Below are 13,731 nucleotides of genomic sequence, written 5' to 3'. Positions count from 1 at the left end.
CTCAGCATGTTGAGTTTTTATGAAAGTGATGGATGAAATGATGATGAGAGACGACAGAGTCCTCTCACTCTAGGTTAAAATGGAGCCAAGAGCGAAGTGAGATTTACTCAGTCTCCCTGAACTTAAAGAAAAATCCCCAAACTTGCCATTCTGATGAAAGCTAATTTAAATGGTCCACAAATAGAACAATTAACTGGCTTTAGGGATTCTGTTCTTTTGCTCTTTTAACCTGCCTGGTTCAAAGTGTCCACATATTTAGTGAAATCTAGTGGGCACATTGGGGTTAAAACTCCAGAGTCAGGATCTGGCCCATATTCAGTTCAGTTCAGTCGGTCAGTCGTGTCCGATTCTTTGCAACCCCATGGACTGCAGCACGCCAGGCTTCCCTGTCCTTCACCAACTCCCAGAGCTTGCTCAAACTCATGTCCATAGAGTCGGTGATGCCATCCAACCATCTCATCGTAATATTGGCATTATCACTTAGCTGAAACCAAGTGAACTAAGTGCTTTGGAAGATCCAGCTAAACACTCCCGTCAGTTTCCCATCTCCCTGTGGCCCTAACAGAGAACAGCACAAAGACTGTAGTACTTTCCTCTTTTTTTTTTTCTTTTCTTTTTTAATGTAGTACTTTCCTCTTTAAAGTGGTAAGGGAGTTAAGCATGTGGTTTGAGTGCCCATCAAATTGCATCATTGCATTTAGAAGTGTTTTGGATATCTCTCCCTCTAATTATTTCAAGTATCGAGCCTCCCACTTCAAAACTTCCATTGCGATGTCTTCCCGTCTATTTGGATGATTGTCACTCACACAACGGAGTGAGCTGTGTCACCAGGGGTAACACGTTTGGACCTGTATGACTTTTCTGTCACTGGTTAGTATCTGGATCTATGTAAGCTGCCCTGATTAGCTTTCTGGGAAAAATTAGAAGAAAACAGCCCTCTTCAGAACCAGGCAGAACGTGAGCATAAGAACTGCATCCTTCCTTATCAAATCAGACTTATATTTGGTTTGATTTTCGGCATGATGGTACCTTCCCAAGGAGGGGCAGGGAGCTGCTTACTGAACAATAGCAATGATTTTAAACAGTATTTGTAACATTACAAGCAATCTAGATGAGATTTCTGGAAAAGAACAAGCTACCCCACCCAAATGTATTATAAATGTGCTTGACTGGCATTTGGAGAGAAGAAAGAAACTCTTATTAAAATTTAACATCAACTTGGCCAGACTTTGGGCTGAACTGGAAGAACAAAGTGCTGCTCAGTGAAAAGCTGGGGACAGGAGTGATGTGATTTCTACTCCTAAGGCTGAAAGGGGAACAGCTGGTGAACCCCTTGCAGCAGGCCCATGCATCTCCAGTTCCAAGGGTTCATTTAGTACCAGTCTTGCCACGAAACAGTGGCTTTTCCTTTTGAAATGTTAGATTTGTAGAGCTGATTTCAGTGGAAAGGGGATATCTGATGTCTACCATCGCCTTGGAGTTCTGGAGCGGTGCTGATGGACGCGGTGACACTCAGGATGACCTCGCCTCAGCGCCGTTCACATGGGGGCCTGGCCAGTCTCAGAGCACCTCCTCTGCTTTGACCCTGCTGGTTCTCAGAGGCCCTGACCTCTCAGGGGCCATGGGATCCATAACAACTTCTAAGTATTCTCCTTCCTTTCTCTTCTTATATAAGTACCAAACTCAAGCTGACTCCCCGCCTCTATGTTCTGAGGGGATTCCCAGTCCAGTGCTTGGGTTGGGGCTGTGGGAGGCACTTCACCCAGGCTGGAACACCCTTGAAGGTGTGGCATCAGGATGATTTGCCATAATAGCACTCAGGGTCACGCGATGAGACGCCACCCACACCACAGTCTTTCTTAGTGATGGTCAAAGATGCCCTGGATCACGTGCCTCCCAGCAGAGAGGAGCTGCTCTGCTGCAGGATGGCTGCATGGACCAGTGAGAACTTCCCGAGGGGCATTTCTTATAAAAGGAATCGCAAGGGGATCCGTCATGATCCACTCAGTTTGCCATGAAACATCAGTTACCCAGAGCCTTGAACGTGTCAATTACAGATGCAAGACATACAAGCAAAGCTATTTCAACATGACTCCTAGCCAAATATAAAAGTCCATGGTGGTGGGGCCAGGGAAGTGGTTGTAGGGGGTGGAAGGGAGAGGGTGGGAGGGGCAGCGGGGAAAAGAGAGGAAGAGAGAGATGATATTCGCAAACCATTTTTCTCTGTTTTCATTTCGAAGAGTCTGATCCCACCCAGGCAAAACTGAAATCCTGCCCAAACCTCTGCCCAGAGGCCTCTGATTGCGAGGCCTCTATCTGAGCAAAGCTGTAGACACTACAGCTCTAATCCTCACTAGAAAAAAAAAAAGGAGGCAGTTTATTATTAAAATACAAACTTGAAAATACTTCAAACCATTTCATTAGCAGCAGAGTTCCCAATGCAACAGTCACTTTATCAATCAAGTTTAGATCATGAGGCTTCAAAGCATCTGTCTTGCTAAGACCCTTAAAAGAGCAGGGCAGAGGGGAGAAAAGACCCCTTTGCTCTTAAGGGGCAGACAGTCCTTATGAGAGACTCTTTAGGGGTCTATTCTGACGGGCTACTCGGTGTGAGTCGGGGCACTTTTAAACCAGCCGTTTGGCACTTCCCGCTCGGAGTTCTCAGGCACAGTGTGACAGGGTCAGCTTGGTGAGCCCTTCCCCATGCATTCGGTACAACAGCTGAAACTCAGCCGGCAGCTGGTGGGACTCCTGCCACTTGGTGGTAAATTTGGTTCCTTTTTTGTCATAGTAATGGTACGGAAGATCTTCCCTTGTGTTGGGGTCAAATCCAAAAGGCCAGAATCCATACAAGTGGATCTCTTCACAGACTGCTGACGCCAGGGTGTACATGAGAATGCCTGTGCTCAGCCGTTTGGGTGACAAGTGTTTGTTTTTCCAGTACCTGTGGAATAATAAGTACAGGCGGATTCAGGGCCCAGTGTTGAAGGTTTCCGTCAGATGAGTCACTGTGACCAGTTTGGGGGGGAGTGAATTTATCCAAGTAACTTAAGCAGTACTATTCTGAATCTATCTTGAAGACCACAAAAAACCCCTCACAGCAGGGCCATCTACTTTGTGAGATCCAATGCCAAATGAAAATGTGGGCCCTTATTTAAAAAATACTCAAGAATTTCAAGAGGGCAAAGCAGAGGATTAAACCAAGTGTCGGCCCTTCTGAGCGCGGGCTCGTCCGTTACCGTGGAAGTCCCACGTTCGAAGCTATCCCTGCTATCTGTGTGTGTGCTTAGTCGCTGAGTTGTTCTGACTGTTTGTGGCCCCATGGACTGTAGCACGACAGGCTCCTCTGTCCATGGAATTTTCCAGGCAAGAAATACTGGAGCGGCCCTGCTCTGGGTTGTCCTAAAGAGTGGCGTCTCTGACTCCCTGGCGATGCCGTAAAAGCCCACCAATGAGAATGACCGTGCCTCTCAAACGTAAAGGGCGCTTGGGAGTAGGGAGTGGGTATTTAATCTAAGGGGCCCTCCTCTGTTACTTCCTTACCCAAACTCAGAGATTAAATCTTTCTTCGTGGGTTTGAAAAGATTGTGGGGCCTTATTTTTTTCTACCCTTTTGTGAAAACCACATTCCCTGTTCCTATGTCTTAACCGAGGGCTTCCAAGTCCTTCTTTGATGTGCCAGAACCTAAGAAAAGTATTTACGCACTTTCTGAATTTGTAAAAAATGCTAAATAATGGTTGTTGTGCCTTCCATATTTAGACAGTAATTTGAAGCCTTGCTACCTAAACTGCCAAATATCTGAGACTGCTGTGGCGTGAAGGTGTGTGCATGCGTGTGCCCATGTACTTGTGACTGGTGTGCAAGCATACTCAAACTGTTCATGAATCAGATTTCCACAGACTGAACTTCCTCCAAGGTTTTGTTGAACCACTGTGTTTGGTCCAAGCCTGAGTGGGTCATTCTGGCTACTCCACGGGCCTCCTGAGAGGCTGGGGGCCAGGAGGGCCACACCGGCTGCTTCTGGAAGGTTCTATCACGTGCAGTTAGACCCTTCTTTACTACCTGAAGGCTTCACATGGACATTCCCCTTCCAGGGGAAATTCACAAGTTCAGTCTTTGTTTTCATGTTCTTGCCTAAGGAGTTAGAATGACTTCTGATGATTCTTTTGGTATAGCTGTGCTTAAATGGAGTGAGAGGGGAGCAAAATGATGAAGTCAGAAAGACCACAGGGCAGGTTGGCAGGAAGCCTGGCTTCTGATTCTGGTTCTGCCCATTTTGGGCAGTGATGTCCAGTAAATACCTCGTTCTTTGTACCTCAGTTGATATGTTTTTAAACTTAGAAGCTGGGTTATATTACCTCTTAAAAAGGTAACCATACATCCTGGGAAACTGAAATAGCCCCAGATTTTGTCTGTTATCTTTGTCATAATTCTTAATAGTGCCCTTTTTCTTTCCAAGAAAAAGTTCCAGCGTGGACTATAAATGCTGGCATCAGCCTGCCTGTTAGATACATACCAGCTGATTACATGATCATTCCTCCTTACGTGAGAGGTCAACTACAAGATCTTAAATCTGGAAGATGTTAGAAGACTACAGGATGTCTACTACGTACCCATCTGCGATGTGATAAAAATTTTATAACCTTTTCTACCAGACCTCCCAGAACCCACTCTAACTTGCAGTAACACCTGGAGAGTATGTGAGGGCATTGGGGCTACTTGAATAGGGGACATTAGAGGTGAGGCGATTTTCTCAGATTATTCATAGAAAAAAATTCTGCAATTAATTTTGTTTTATAAAATTCCCTTCATTTTATAAATGTGTGTGTGTGTGTGTGCTCAGTCATGTCCGACTCTTTGAGACCCCATAGACTGCAGCTTACCAGGCTCCTCTGTCCATGGAATTTTCCAGGCAAGAATCCTGGAGTGGGTTGCCAGGCCCTTCTCCAGGGGATCTTCCCAACCCAGGGATCAAATCCAGGTCTCTTGCATTGCAGGTGGATTCTTTACCATCTGAGCCACCACGGAAGCCCTTAAATGCCTGCTCCCAATTCTGGCTGCTCATTAGAATCATCTGGGGAATTATTAAGACATACCAAGTATCTGAGCCACTCTCCTTCCCCACCAGACAAATCATGTTAGGATCTCTTGAAGCAGAGCCCAGACAAGAGTACTTTTTTAAATCTCTCCAAGTGATTCTGAGGTATAGCCAGAGTTAAGACTCATCAGACTAGATGAAAATACTGCATCCTGGTTAATCTGTCTTTCAAATTACAGGGGGATAACAACGAGCTGCTAAAATACTTTTCACATGTTTTGGCACTCAAATCTCCAATGATAAAAGCCGATTTTACAATTTTGACTTGTCTAGGTGGTTTTCTAATCTTGGCTATCTAAAAAAAAAAAACCACCCATCAAAGAAAAAGGAACATTTAAAGTAAATTGCATGTTTAAGAAAACCACTTGATTTGTCTACTTTAGTTCTTGGCATTATTGGGACGTAGCTGTCCATTCAGAGAAAATTATTGATTTGTGGTGATTTCCATGATTGCTTGTTAGGCTTACCACCAGGGAAGGGGACGGTGGATGGAGAGGCAAAGCTGATGAAACACCAGTTCTTCCATTTGACACTTGGTTACCAGCTGGGGTAAGAGATTGAACTTCTTACCTAGAACCATCCGTTCATTCGTTACAAAATGTCAGAGTGTGTTCTAAAGTACTATGCTAACCACAACAACTAACTAATCAGATAGCTAGCTCCCACCCCCAAGAGATTACGATATTGATTTGCCATCTGGTAGGGTGTGAGTTAAAGGCAATAAAACATACACACCTGTTGACATGTTGCATTATATTTCCAGGCCAAGCCAACTGGAGCTTTAACTGGCCTCTGTGTTCAACAAAAAAGTCAACTAATGTCCTGGTAACAGTGGCCGATGTGTGGAAGAAAAAGGCAGGGATCCAAAGAATGGCCCCGTCAAGCTTTTTCAAACTGAGAAAAAAGTTGTTACGGTCCTGAATGGTCAAAAGGTTGTTGTAATATTTTTCCAGGATGCTGGGGTTGAAGGTGGTAAGGTTGGTTTTCCTTCCAACATCTCTTTGGAAAGCTTCCGTAGGGGCAAAATTGCAACGGAAAACAAAATCTGACTTATCTATCTGCGGTCCACACCGGCTCCCTGTCAGGATCCCGCTATTTCCAACCACAGCACAAATGTTATAACGCTTATTCACAATGGGAGACACATCTGGAAGCAGTGATCGGAAGTTATTGCTAATAGAGAAAACGTATTTATGGCTGGAATAATCATAGTGCATCAGTTGTCCAATCCGAACACTATTCTTGGTCAAAGAAAAGTTTTTTATTACATCGACATGCTGAAGAATTTCTTGCCTAAAATAAAAAGAGATTCATTAAATGTATCCCATTCAAAAGAACTGATTTTCCATCTTAGGTCTTACACTGTTTCATTCAGGCAAGAACTGTAGGCACACGTAACCCAAGAAAGATTATACGCTCATAATAATTGAAGGGAGAACTGCTTCAGGATTACAGGTATGCTCTAGTCTCTCAAATTCTGGGTGTAATCCTCTAAGGCTTTTAAATGTTGTGATTTATGGTTTTCAGTTGCTGATTCTTTGGGTTTCTGCTCTACCCAAAAACTGTATTTGATCAAGGGGGAGGCATGGGCCAAACTGTGTCAGAAGATACAGGGAGACAATTTACACAGACCCCAAGGAGCTCACATTAATGCACAAACATTGGTGACTTACAGTTTGCAACTAGGGACTACTTGTTTGCTATTGGGCTATAGTGTATGAAGAATATCAAATATTATTGGTGTCCAAATAAAAGTCAAACAGATATGAGTCAGTATGGTACTATCTATTATTAAAATATGAAAATGGTAATAGCAGTGGGAGTAGCTGAATATTTAATAGAAATGAGATGATAATCTCATTATTGTCCTTTGAATAATGAAAAAGGAATCTTTTTCTACTTGATTATATAGAAACCCAATTAAGTTAGAGAAACCTAATTCTTTAGAAAAAGAAGCTATTGTAAATCCTGAAAACATGTGTATATTCTAAGAATTCAGAGGATAAACAGGCAAGGGTGATACTTAGCACTAATTTCTGGTTGCTTTCATGTTGAGCATTAAGTGAAGTTAACTATCTCCTCTTAAAATCTCTGCTATTTAAAATACTTAAGAGAAATCAGTCATGTGTTACTCTGCTACTAGGTTATCCAGTTCTAAGAAATCATTGAACTCCTCTATCTTTTGCCTAAAAAAAAAAAATGGCAGGAATGAAACTAAATGCTTTGCATACTATCACTTTACCTGGAATCTTACTTTTTAAAAAATTACTTCAAGTTGTCAAAATGCAGAGTGACATACATTGAAGGCTTTAAAGCAAACTTCCAAAGTTACTAAGTGTTCACTGCAAACTGTTACAAAGGTAAAAGCTTGAAGTGACACTGGGCAAATTAATTAAAGATTACCTAATAAATGGATTGAAAGAAGGGAAGTTTTGAGAAGGAAATATTGTTCTAATTGGTTATTTGGATCACATGGCCTAGTGTGGGGAGAACATTTTTACTGAGACAGAAATATGTTTTGGGAAATATATAATAGATTTGACCCATGACAATTTTCTGGGCTGCTTAGAAAATTAAGTTGGATTAAAACCACAAAAGTTAAAAAAAAAAACAACTTCAGAGTTTTAGAATTAATCAATTATTATCATGGACTAATTGATAATTAAACAGTGTTTTAAATTTTTTAATCATAATCATATGACTCTATGCCAGCTTTTCAAGTAAACATTTTCATGTACTGTGGATAGCTACTGAATTTGTTTTAATTCTATCATTTGGATTAAAAGAGTGCGATAACTAGAAATTCTATGACCAAAACACAACACCCTAAATAGGGTGGTAAAGTAAACTTTTGTAAAATAAGTATTCATACCCCTAATGAATACACTAGATGGCTCACATTCCATTTAGCAGCATAATTATCCCACCAAGAAGGAAGAAGTAATGGCTTATCTGGGATTGCTAAGAGTAGACCAGAAATCACTGAGGAAAATACATACATTTGCATAAATCTCATCCTTCTTCTCCCACCTCAAAAAAGATAAAAAGAAAAGAAAGGAAACACACACACACACACACACACACACACACACTCCATGTATAAATGAAGCTGCTGTAAGACAACTAAGTAATTTTGGTAGCGTTTACAATATATTAAAAGCTATAAAAGTTTAATGAGAACAATCAGGTTAAAAAACCATACTTAAACATCTGCATATATTTGGGCTAAGATTTTTCACTAGTAATTTGTTGGGGATGAAGTATAGTGTCTTCTGTATTTCAGTGAGACAATACTTTTTTACTTTTTTTTTCTTTTTTCCAGTGAGGGGCAATGAAAATGCATTGGGTGGTCTTTTTGTCATTAACTTTTTTTAAATAAATGGCTTTGGCAGTATTAGCCACACATGTTACTTATAAATCACAGTGCTCAATTTAAGCTCAAGTTAAGGAGAATACTGGAAATATCTACCCCCCCCCCCACTTCTTTTCAAATTGGCCTTATTGATGTTTTCCTTTTATGAGGGGGCACTCCATAAACAGAAAAGGGTTACTAATCAGCCTTTGTGTAGTCAGGCCAAGAAGGCAATGCAGATACACCTCGGGTTGGGGGGAGTGGATTTCTGTTGTTCTGTTATTATTTCGTTTTGTTTTGGTTTTGAGCTCCAGAATTCAGAACACCTCCTGGATCTCCTATCCTACCTTTGATGTAAAAACGCTGTCCGATTAAACGTCCACTTAGGTCTGGCTTGGAGTTCATGAGTCACAGAATGCGGAAAGGGCACCAATGACGAATCTAGAAGCTTCAGCGCAAATTGCGACCTGGAGAGGGGCATGAGTACACAGACAAACGCGCTGGGCTCCGCTCGGGGGAGCCAAGGCAGCCATTAAGGTCCGGCCGGATGGCAGCGGGGAGGGGACGGTGGTGGTGCGGGCGGCTAGTTGGCGCAGGCCCTCGGTGACATCCCGCCCCAGAGGCCCCTGCTCGTCTGGGCCACCTTTTGCTCCCCACACACACTCGGGAGGAAGAGGGGAAACTAGGCAAGCCCGTCTCCATTGTCCATCCCTCCGGGCGAGGGAGAGACCATAAAATGGCCGTCTCGCGGAGAGCAGGGCCGGGAGCCCGGCGTTCGGCCAGAAGCTGCAGCGCCAGGGGGACCGGGGAGTCAGCACCGCGGACAGCGGCCGCGCCCGGGCGGAAGGGCCGGGGAGTCAGCACCGCGGACAGCGGCCGCGCCCAGGCGGGCTAGGCCCGCGCCGCCCCCGAGCCGCCCCCGCGCCGCGGCCCGATTGATTTTTGGAGAAAAGGGCAGATGAACCCAAGACCCTGGGGAAAGCTTGGTGGGGGGTGGGTTGGGGGATGGCTCCTTCCTTAACCTCTTCCTTCCCGAGCCTCGGTCTGATTTCAGCCCCTATCCCCTGACCGGGGGCCCTCCGGACGTCCGCTCCACTCCTTCCCTGGGTTTCGCACCTCGGGTCTGGCTGAGACCACAGGGTGCAGTTCGTATTCGCCACCAGCCCCTCTTGAATGCTCTGTTGGCAGAGCTCTTGGGGGTGGGGGTGGGGGTGCGGTCACAGATGGGGTAGAGAGTCTCCACGAGCTCCGCCAAGCTTCGCCCGGCGCCTGCCTTCTCGGTCCAGCCTCGCGCCCGGCGGTGACTTGGACCCGGGGCGAGGGGAGGCGGCCCTTAGGCGGCTCGCTTCCCGCAGAGGGCGGGGGGATTGCGGAAATCCCGGAAAGAGTTGGGGGGTGGGGGCGGGGGGCGATGGCAGGGCGGTGGGTAAGAATCGAGGTCAAGGACCCCAGGGGCTGCAAGAGAACAGACCCGCGCCTCGTTTGATGGCTCATGGGTGGGGGGAGGAAAGCAGGAGAGCGCGCCAGAGGAGTCCGGCGCCTGCGCCATTAACTCGCCCCGGTCCGCGCGCGGGGTAGGCGCTCACCGCCACGCATGTCCATCTCTGCATGCCCACTCCCAGATACACACAAGGCCTCTCCATCCACCATCATTCTCCTTAAACCACCCTCCCCACCCCACCCCACCCCCCATTTTTGAAATCGGGGAAGGGATGCCAAAGAAGAATATGAGAATGCAATCACTTTGATGAGGACGACGTCCGGATTAAAAAAAAAAAGCAGGAGGTGGGTGGCGGTGGTGTTAAGAATCAGAGCGAGGCATGGAAGGTCCACGCAGTTATCTTGCCCAAAGTGTCTCGGAGAAGGCAAAACACCCTCCCTCCCCCCACCCCCCGACCTCCCGCCCCCATAAACTAGATAACCCGCGGGCGCCCAGAGGCCCCGCACTCACCGGAATCCCGCGTGGAGCATGTACATTCGGGGCGCCCCCGGGTTGGCGTACTTGGGAGTGGTGAAGATGCTCTCCTTTTTCAGGGACACGTAGCTGATGAGCGATAAAATCAGCAGGGCGACGCTGAGCATGACCAGCCCCAGCACACTGGCGACCCGGGCCATTTTGCAATTTCTCATCCCGGGCCGGCTTGGGATCAGGAAAAGCGGGGAAATCGGTCCATTGAGCGGCCAGCAGCTCGCTGGCGTGTCAGTGTGTGTGTGAGTGTGTGTGTTCGCGCGCGCGTGTCAGCGTATGTGCCGGGGGGAGGGGGACCGGGCAGGGGAGCCGCGCAGGGGCCCCGGGGTAGGGGTGGGCAGGAGCCCCAGAGAGAAGCCGGGCCCGGGAGGCAGGGGCGAGCGGGCCCGCGAGGCTGAGCAGGGAGACGGAGGGTCTGCGCGGCGCCGCGGCGCTGGAGCGGCGCGCCGTGCGTCTCCGGCCGCCGGCTCAGGCTCCCCCGCGCGTTTCCAGCGAGGCTGCCATCTCCTCTGCCGCCTGCAAGACAAATGTGATTGGAATAATGTTACAGTTCGATCTAAGCACAGGATTTAATTAATGAACTCTAATCTCCCAAATAACCGGGGGAGGGGCGGGGGAGGGAGGTGAAGGGGAGGTGGCGGAGGGAGGCGAATTGAGGCTCGGAAGGCTGCAGCCCGCGTCTACGCGGCCTTCCCCGCCGAGGGTGCCGGCGAGAGCGATGCCTGTGGCCAGACAGACGCCCAAACTTAGTTCCGTGGACAGTTCATTGCTTTATAAGTATATCGTGGAATACAGAGATAAATAACTGAGTGGGCTGTCCTGGAGGACGCACACCAGCTGGGTGTTTCTGAGATGCTGGGACAGTGGTTTTGGGAACAGATATTAAAAAGCTTCTCTTGCTCACCACTGAGCCCGGTCCCACTGATCAGCACCTGCCCTAGCACCCCACGAGGAAGCCCTGGAGAGCCACTGGGCCTTGTGAGCATCTCAAACCTTCTTGGCATTTTCCATAATCTCTCCTCTATCCACTTGGGTTGCCCAGCGCATCCTTTACTTCTCTCTAGAAGATGGGCCGTACCTAGCAGAGCTGTAAGGTGAGCTGTGAGGGTGGAGGGCTGGACTCCCCCCTCTTTCTTCCCTGTGTCTGGTTCCTAGCACACTGCAAGTAGACGACAGGCACGCCGCAGAGTTGACCAGGACTGCAGCAGGTCACTCTGATTTAACTGTCCATTTCGCACTTTTCTGACTCATCCCTATGGCCCGGCCTTCAGGATGGGCAGCTCAACTTTGCCCTGAAGCTTAGCTTAGCTTGGACCAGAAGCCGCCTGAGTGCTTAGTTGCTAAGTTGTTTCTGACTCTTTGCGACTCTATGGACTGTAGCTCACCAGGCTCTTCTGTCCATGGGATTTCCCAGGCAAGAATACTGGAGTGGGTTCCTATTTCCTTCTCCAGGGGATCTTCTGAACCCAGGGATTTAACCTACGTCTCCTGTGTCTCCTGCATTGTAGGCAGATTCTTTACCCGCTGAGCCATGGGGAAGCCCCAGACCAGAAGCAGGAGTATGATAAACCTCCATCCATTATGAATGCCCACAGCTCTCTTTGGAGGAGTCCAAGAGCCAAGGCAGAGAGGCTGCCTCCGAGGGTGGAGGGAAAGCTCACCAGATAACACTTTGTGTTGCTTGACTTTCAGTTTGTTTTAGCATATTCACGTGTTACCTGGTTTAATGTCCCTTGGAAACAAAAGTTAATTCATTTTCAGTCATGCTGTTGAATGCTCAGAAGCAACCCACATGTTTCTTTGGCTCTGTCCTTTGAAGTTAGCTGTGGTTTCTTTCCTCTATCTTTATACTCTTGGCCTGGTCCTTTTTGCTGACAAAGGTCTGTCTAATCAAAGCTATGGTTTTTCCAGTAGTCATGTATGGATGTGAGAGTTGGACCATAAAGAAAGCTGAGTGATGAAGAATTGATGCTTTTGAACTGTGGTGTTGGAAAAGACTCTTGAGAGTCCCTTGGACTGCAAGGAGATCCAACTAGTCCATCCTAAAGGAGATCCGCCCTGTATATTCATTGGAAGGACTGATGCTGGAGCCGAAGCTCCAATACTTTGGCCACCTGATGCAAAGAACTGACTTATTGGAAAAGACCCTGATGCTGGGAAAGATTGAAGGCAGGAGGAGAAGGGGACGACAGAGGATGAGATGGTTGGATGGCATCACCGACATGATGGACATGAGTTTGAGCAAGCTCTGGGAGTTGGTGATGGACAGGGAGGCCTGGTGTGCTGCAGTCTATGGGGTCTCAAAGAGTTGGACACGACTGAGCGACTGAACTGACTGACTGACTAACTGGTCCTTCCAATAATGGTCAGCAAGCACTAAGGACAGAAGCCAGAGGGGAGAAATTGGTTTTCAAGAGCCTTTTCTAATAAAACAAGTTGATGTTTTCCAGGATGACTATGATATCTTCCTGTCTTGAACTTCTGATTTTATGGGCTTTGGTGGACCTGACACTACGGCCTCTCTGTGGGCTGCAAATTCCTCAAAGTGGTGACCTCCTGGGCTCGAAGCTCCTGCATAACCAGGGCCACGTCTTCTTCTGCCATGTTTCTGTGAGTGTGAGTGTGAGTGTGTGTGTGTGTGTGTGTGTGTGTGCTCATGCACATACGCGCGTTTACCCTCAGTCGACAAGTTTTATCTGACTCTTTGCAACCCCCTGGACTGTAGCCAACCAGGCTCCTCTGTCCATGGAATTTTCCAGGCAAGAATGCTGGAGCGGGTTGCCATTTCCTACTCCAGGGGATCTTCCCGATCTAGGAATCTCAACGAACCCATGTCTCCTGCATTTCCTGTATTGGCAGGCGGATTCTGTACCAGTGCGCCACCTGGGAAACCCTTGTTTCCACATCCTCCCTGCATTTGGTCTAGATGTTTAAGGAGTGTTTGAGGACCTAAGAAGCTCCCCGTGAAACACATGTCTGATGTGGACAGCAGTACATGGAATGCAACCGTCTGTTTCCAATGGAAAAGACAGTAATTTGTACCCACTCAAGGCATTTTTTATCAACATCTAAAAATGTAGGTCAAGAGGACACAATTTTTCCCCCATGGGACTTTTTACTATGTAAAAGTTACAGAGAGGGCTTACAGTCTGTGCATGATGAATATTTGAACCATATTTTTTGAATAAATACAATTTTATAAAAAGAGATCATATGAGTGTAGTGTAAAATGCCCAAAGGAATAAGACCTTATGAGAGCTGTCTGGGAATGATACATGTTGGAAAAAACTCTCCTTGACCAGGAGGTAGAG

At 46.8% G+C, this 13,731-nt stretch overlaps 1 protein-coding gene across 1 annotated transcript; it reads right to left on the bottom strand.

The window, feature by feature from the left end:
* Positions 1-2,024: 2,024 nt before the first annotated feature.
* Positions 2,025-13,024, bottom strand: ST8SIA3 (ST8 alpha-N-acetyl-neuraminide alpha-2,8-sialyltransferase 3). Its single transcript, XM_055559312.1, is given in 7 exon segments — positions 2,025-2,944; positions 5,835-6,392; positions 8,799-8,918; positions 10,403-10,703; positions 10,706-10,808; positions 10,810-10,936; positions 12,936-13,024. Coding segments are annotated over 7 exon segments (1,581 nt in total). The 3' UTR covers positions 2,025-2,661.
* Positions 13,025-13,731: the final 707 nt, after the last annotated feature.

This window comes from Bubalus kerabau, chromosome 21 (genome assembly GCF_029407905.1).
Source record: "Bubalus kerabau isolate K-KA32 ecotype Philippines breed swamp buffalo chromosome 21, PCC_UOA_SB_1v2, whole genome shotgun sequence".
In the NCBI taxonomy this organism is placed as follows: Eukaryota; Metazoa; Chordata; class Mammalia; order Artiodactyla; family Bovidae; genus Bubalus; species Bubalus kerabau.
Note: the sequence above shows the minus strand (reverse complement) of the source record. Positions and strands in the feature narration are given on the sequence as shown.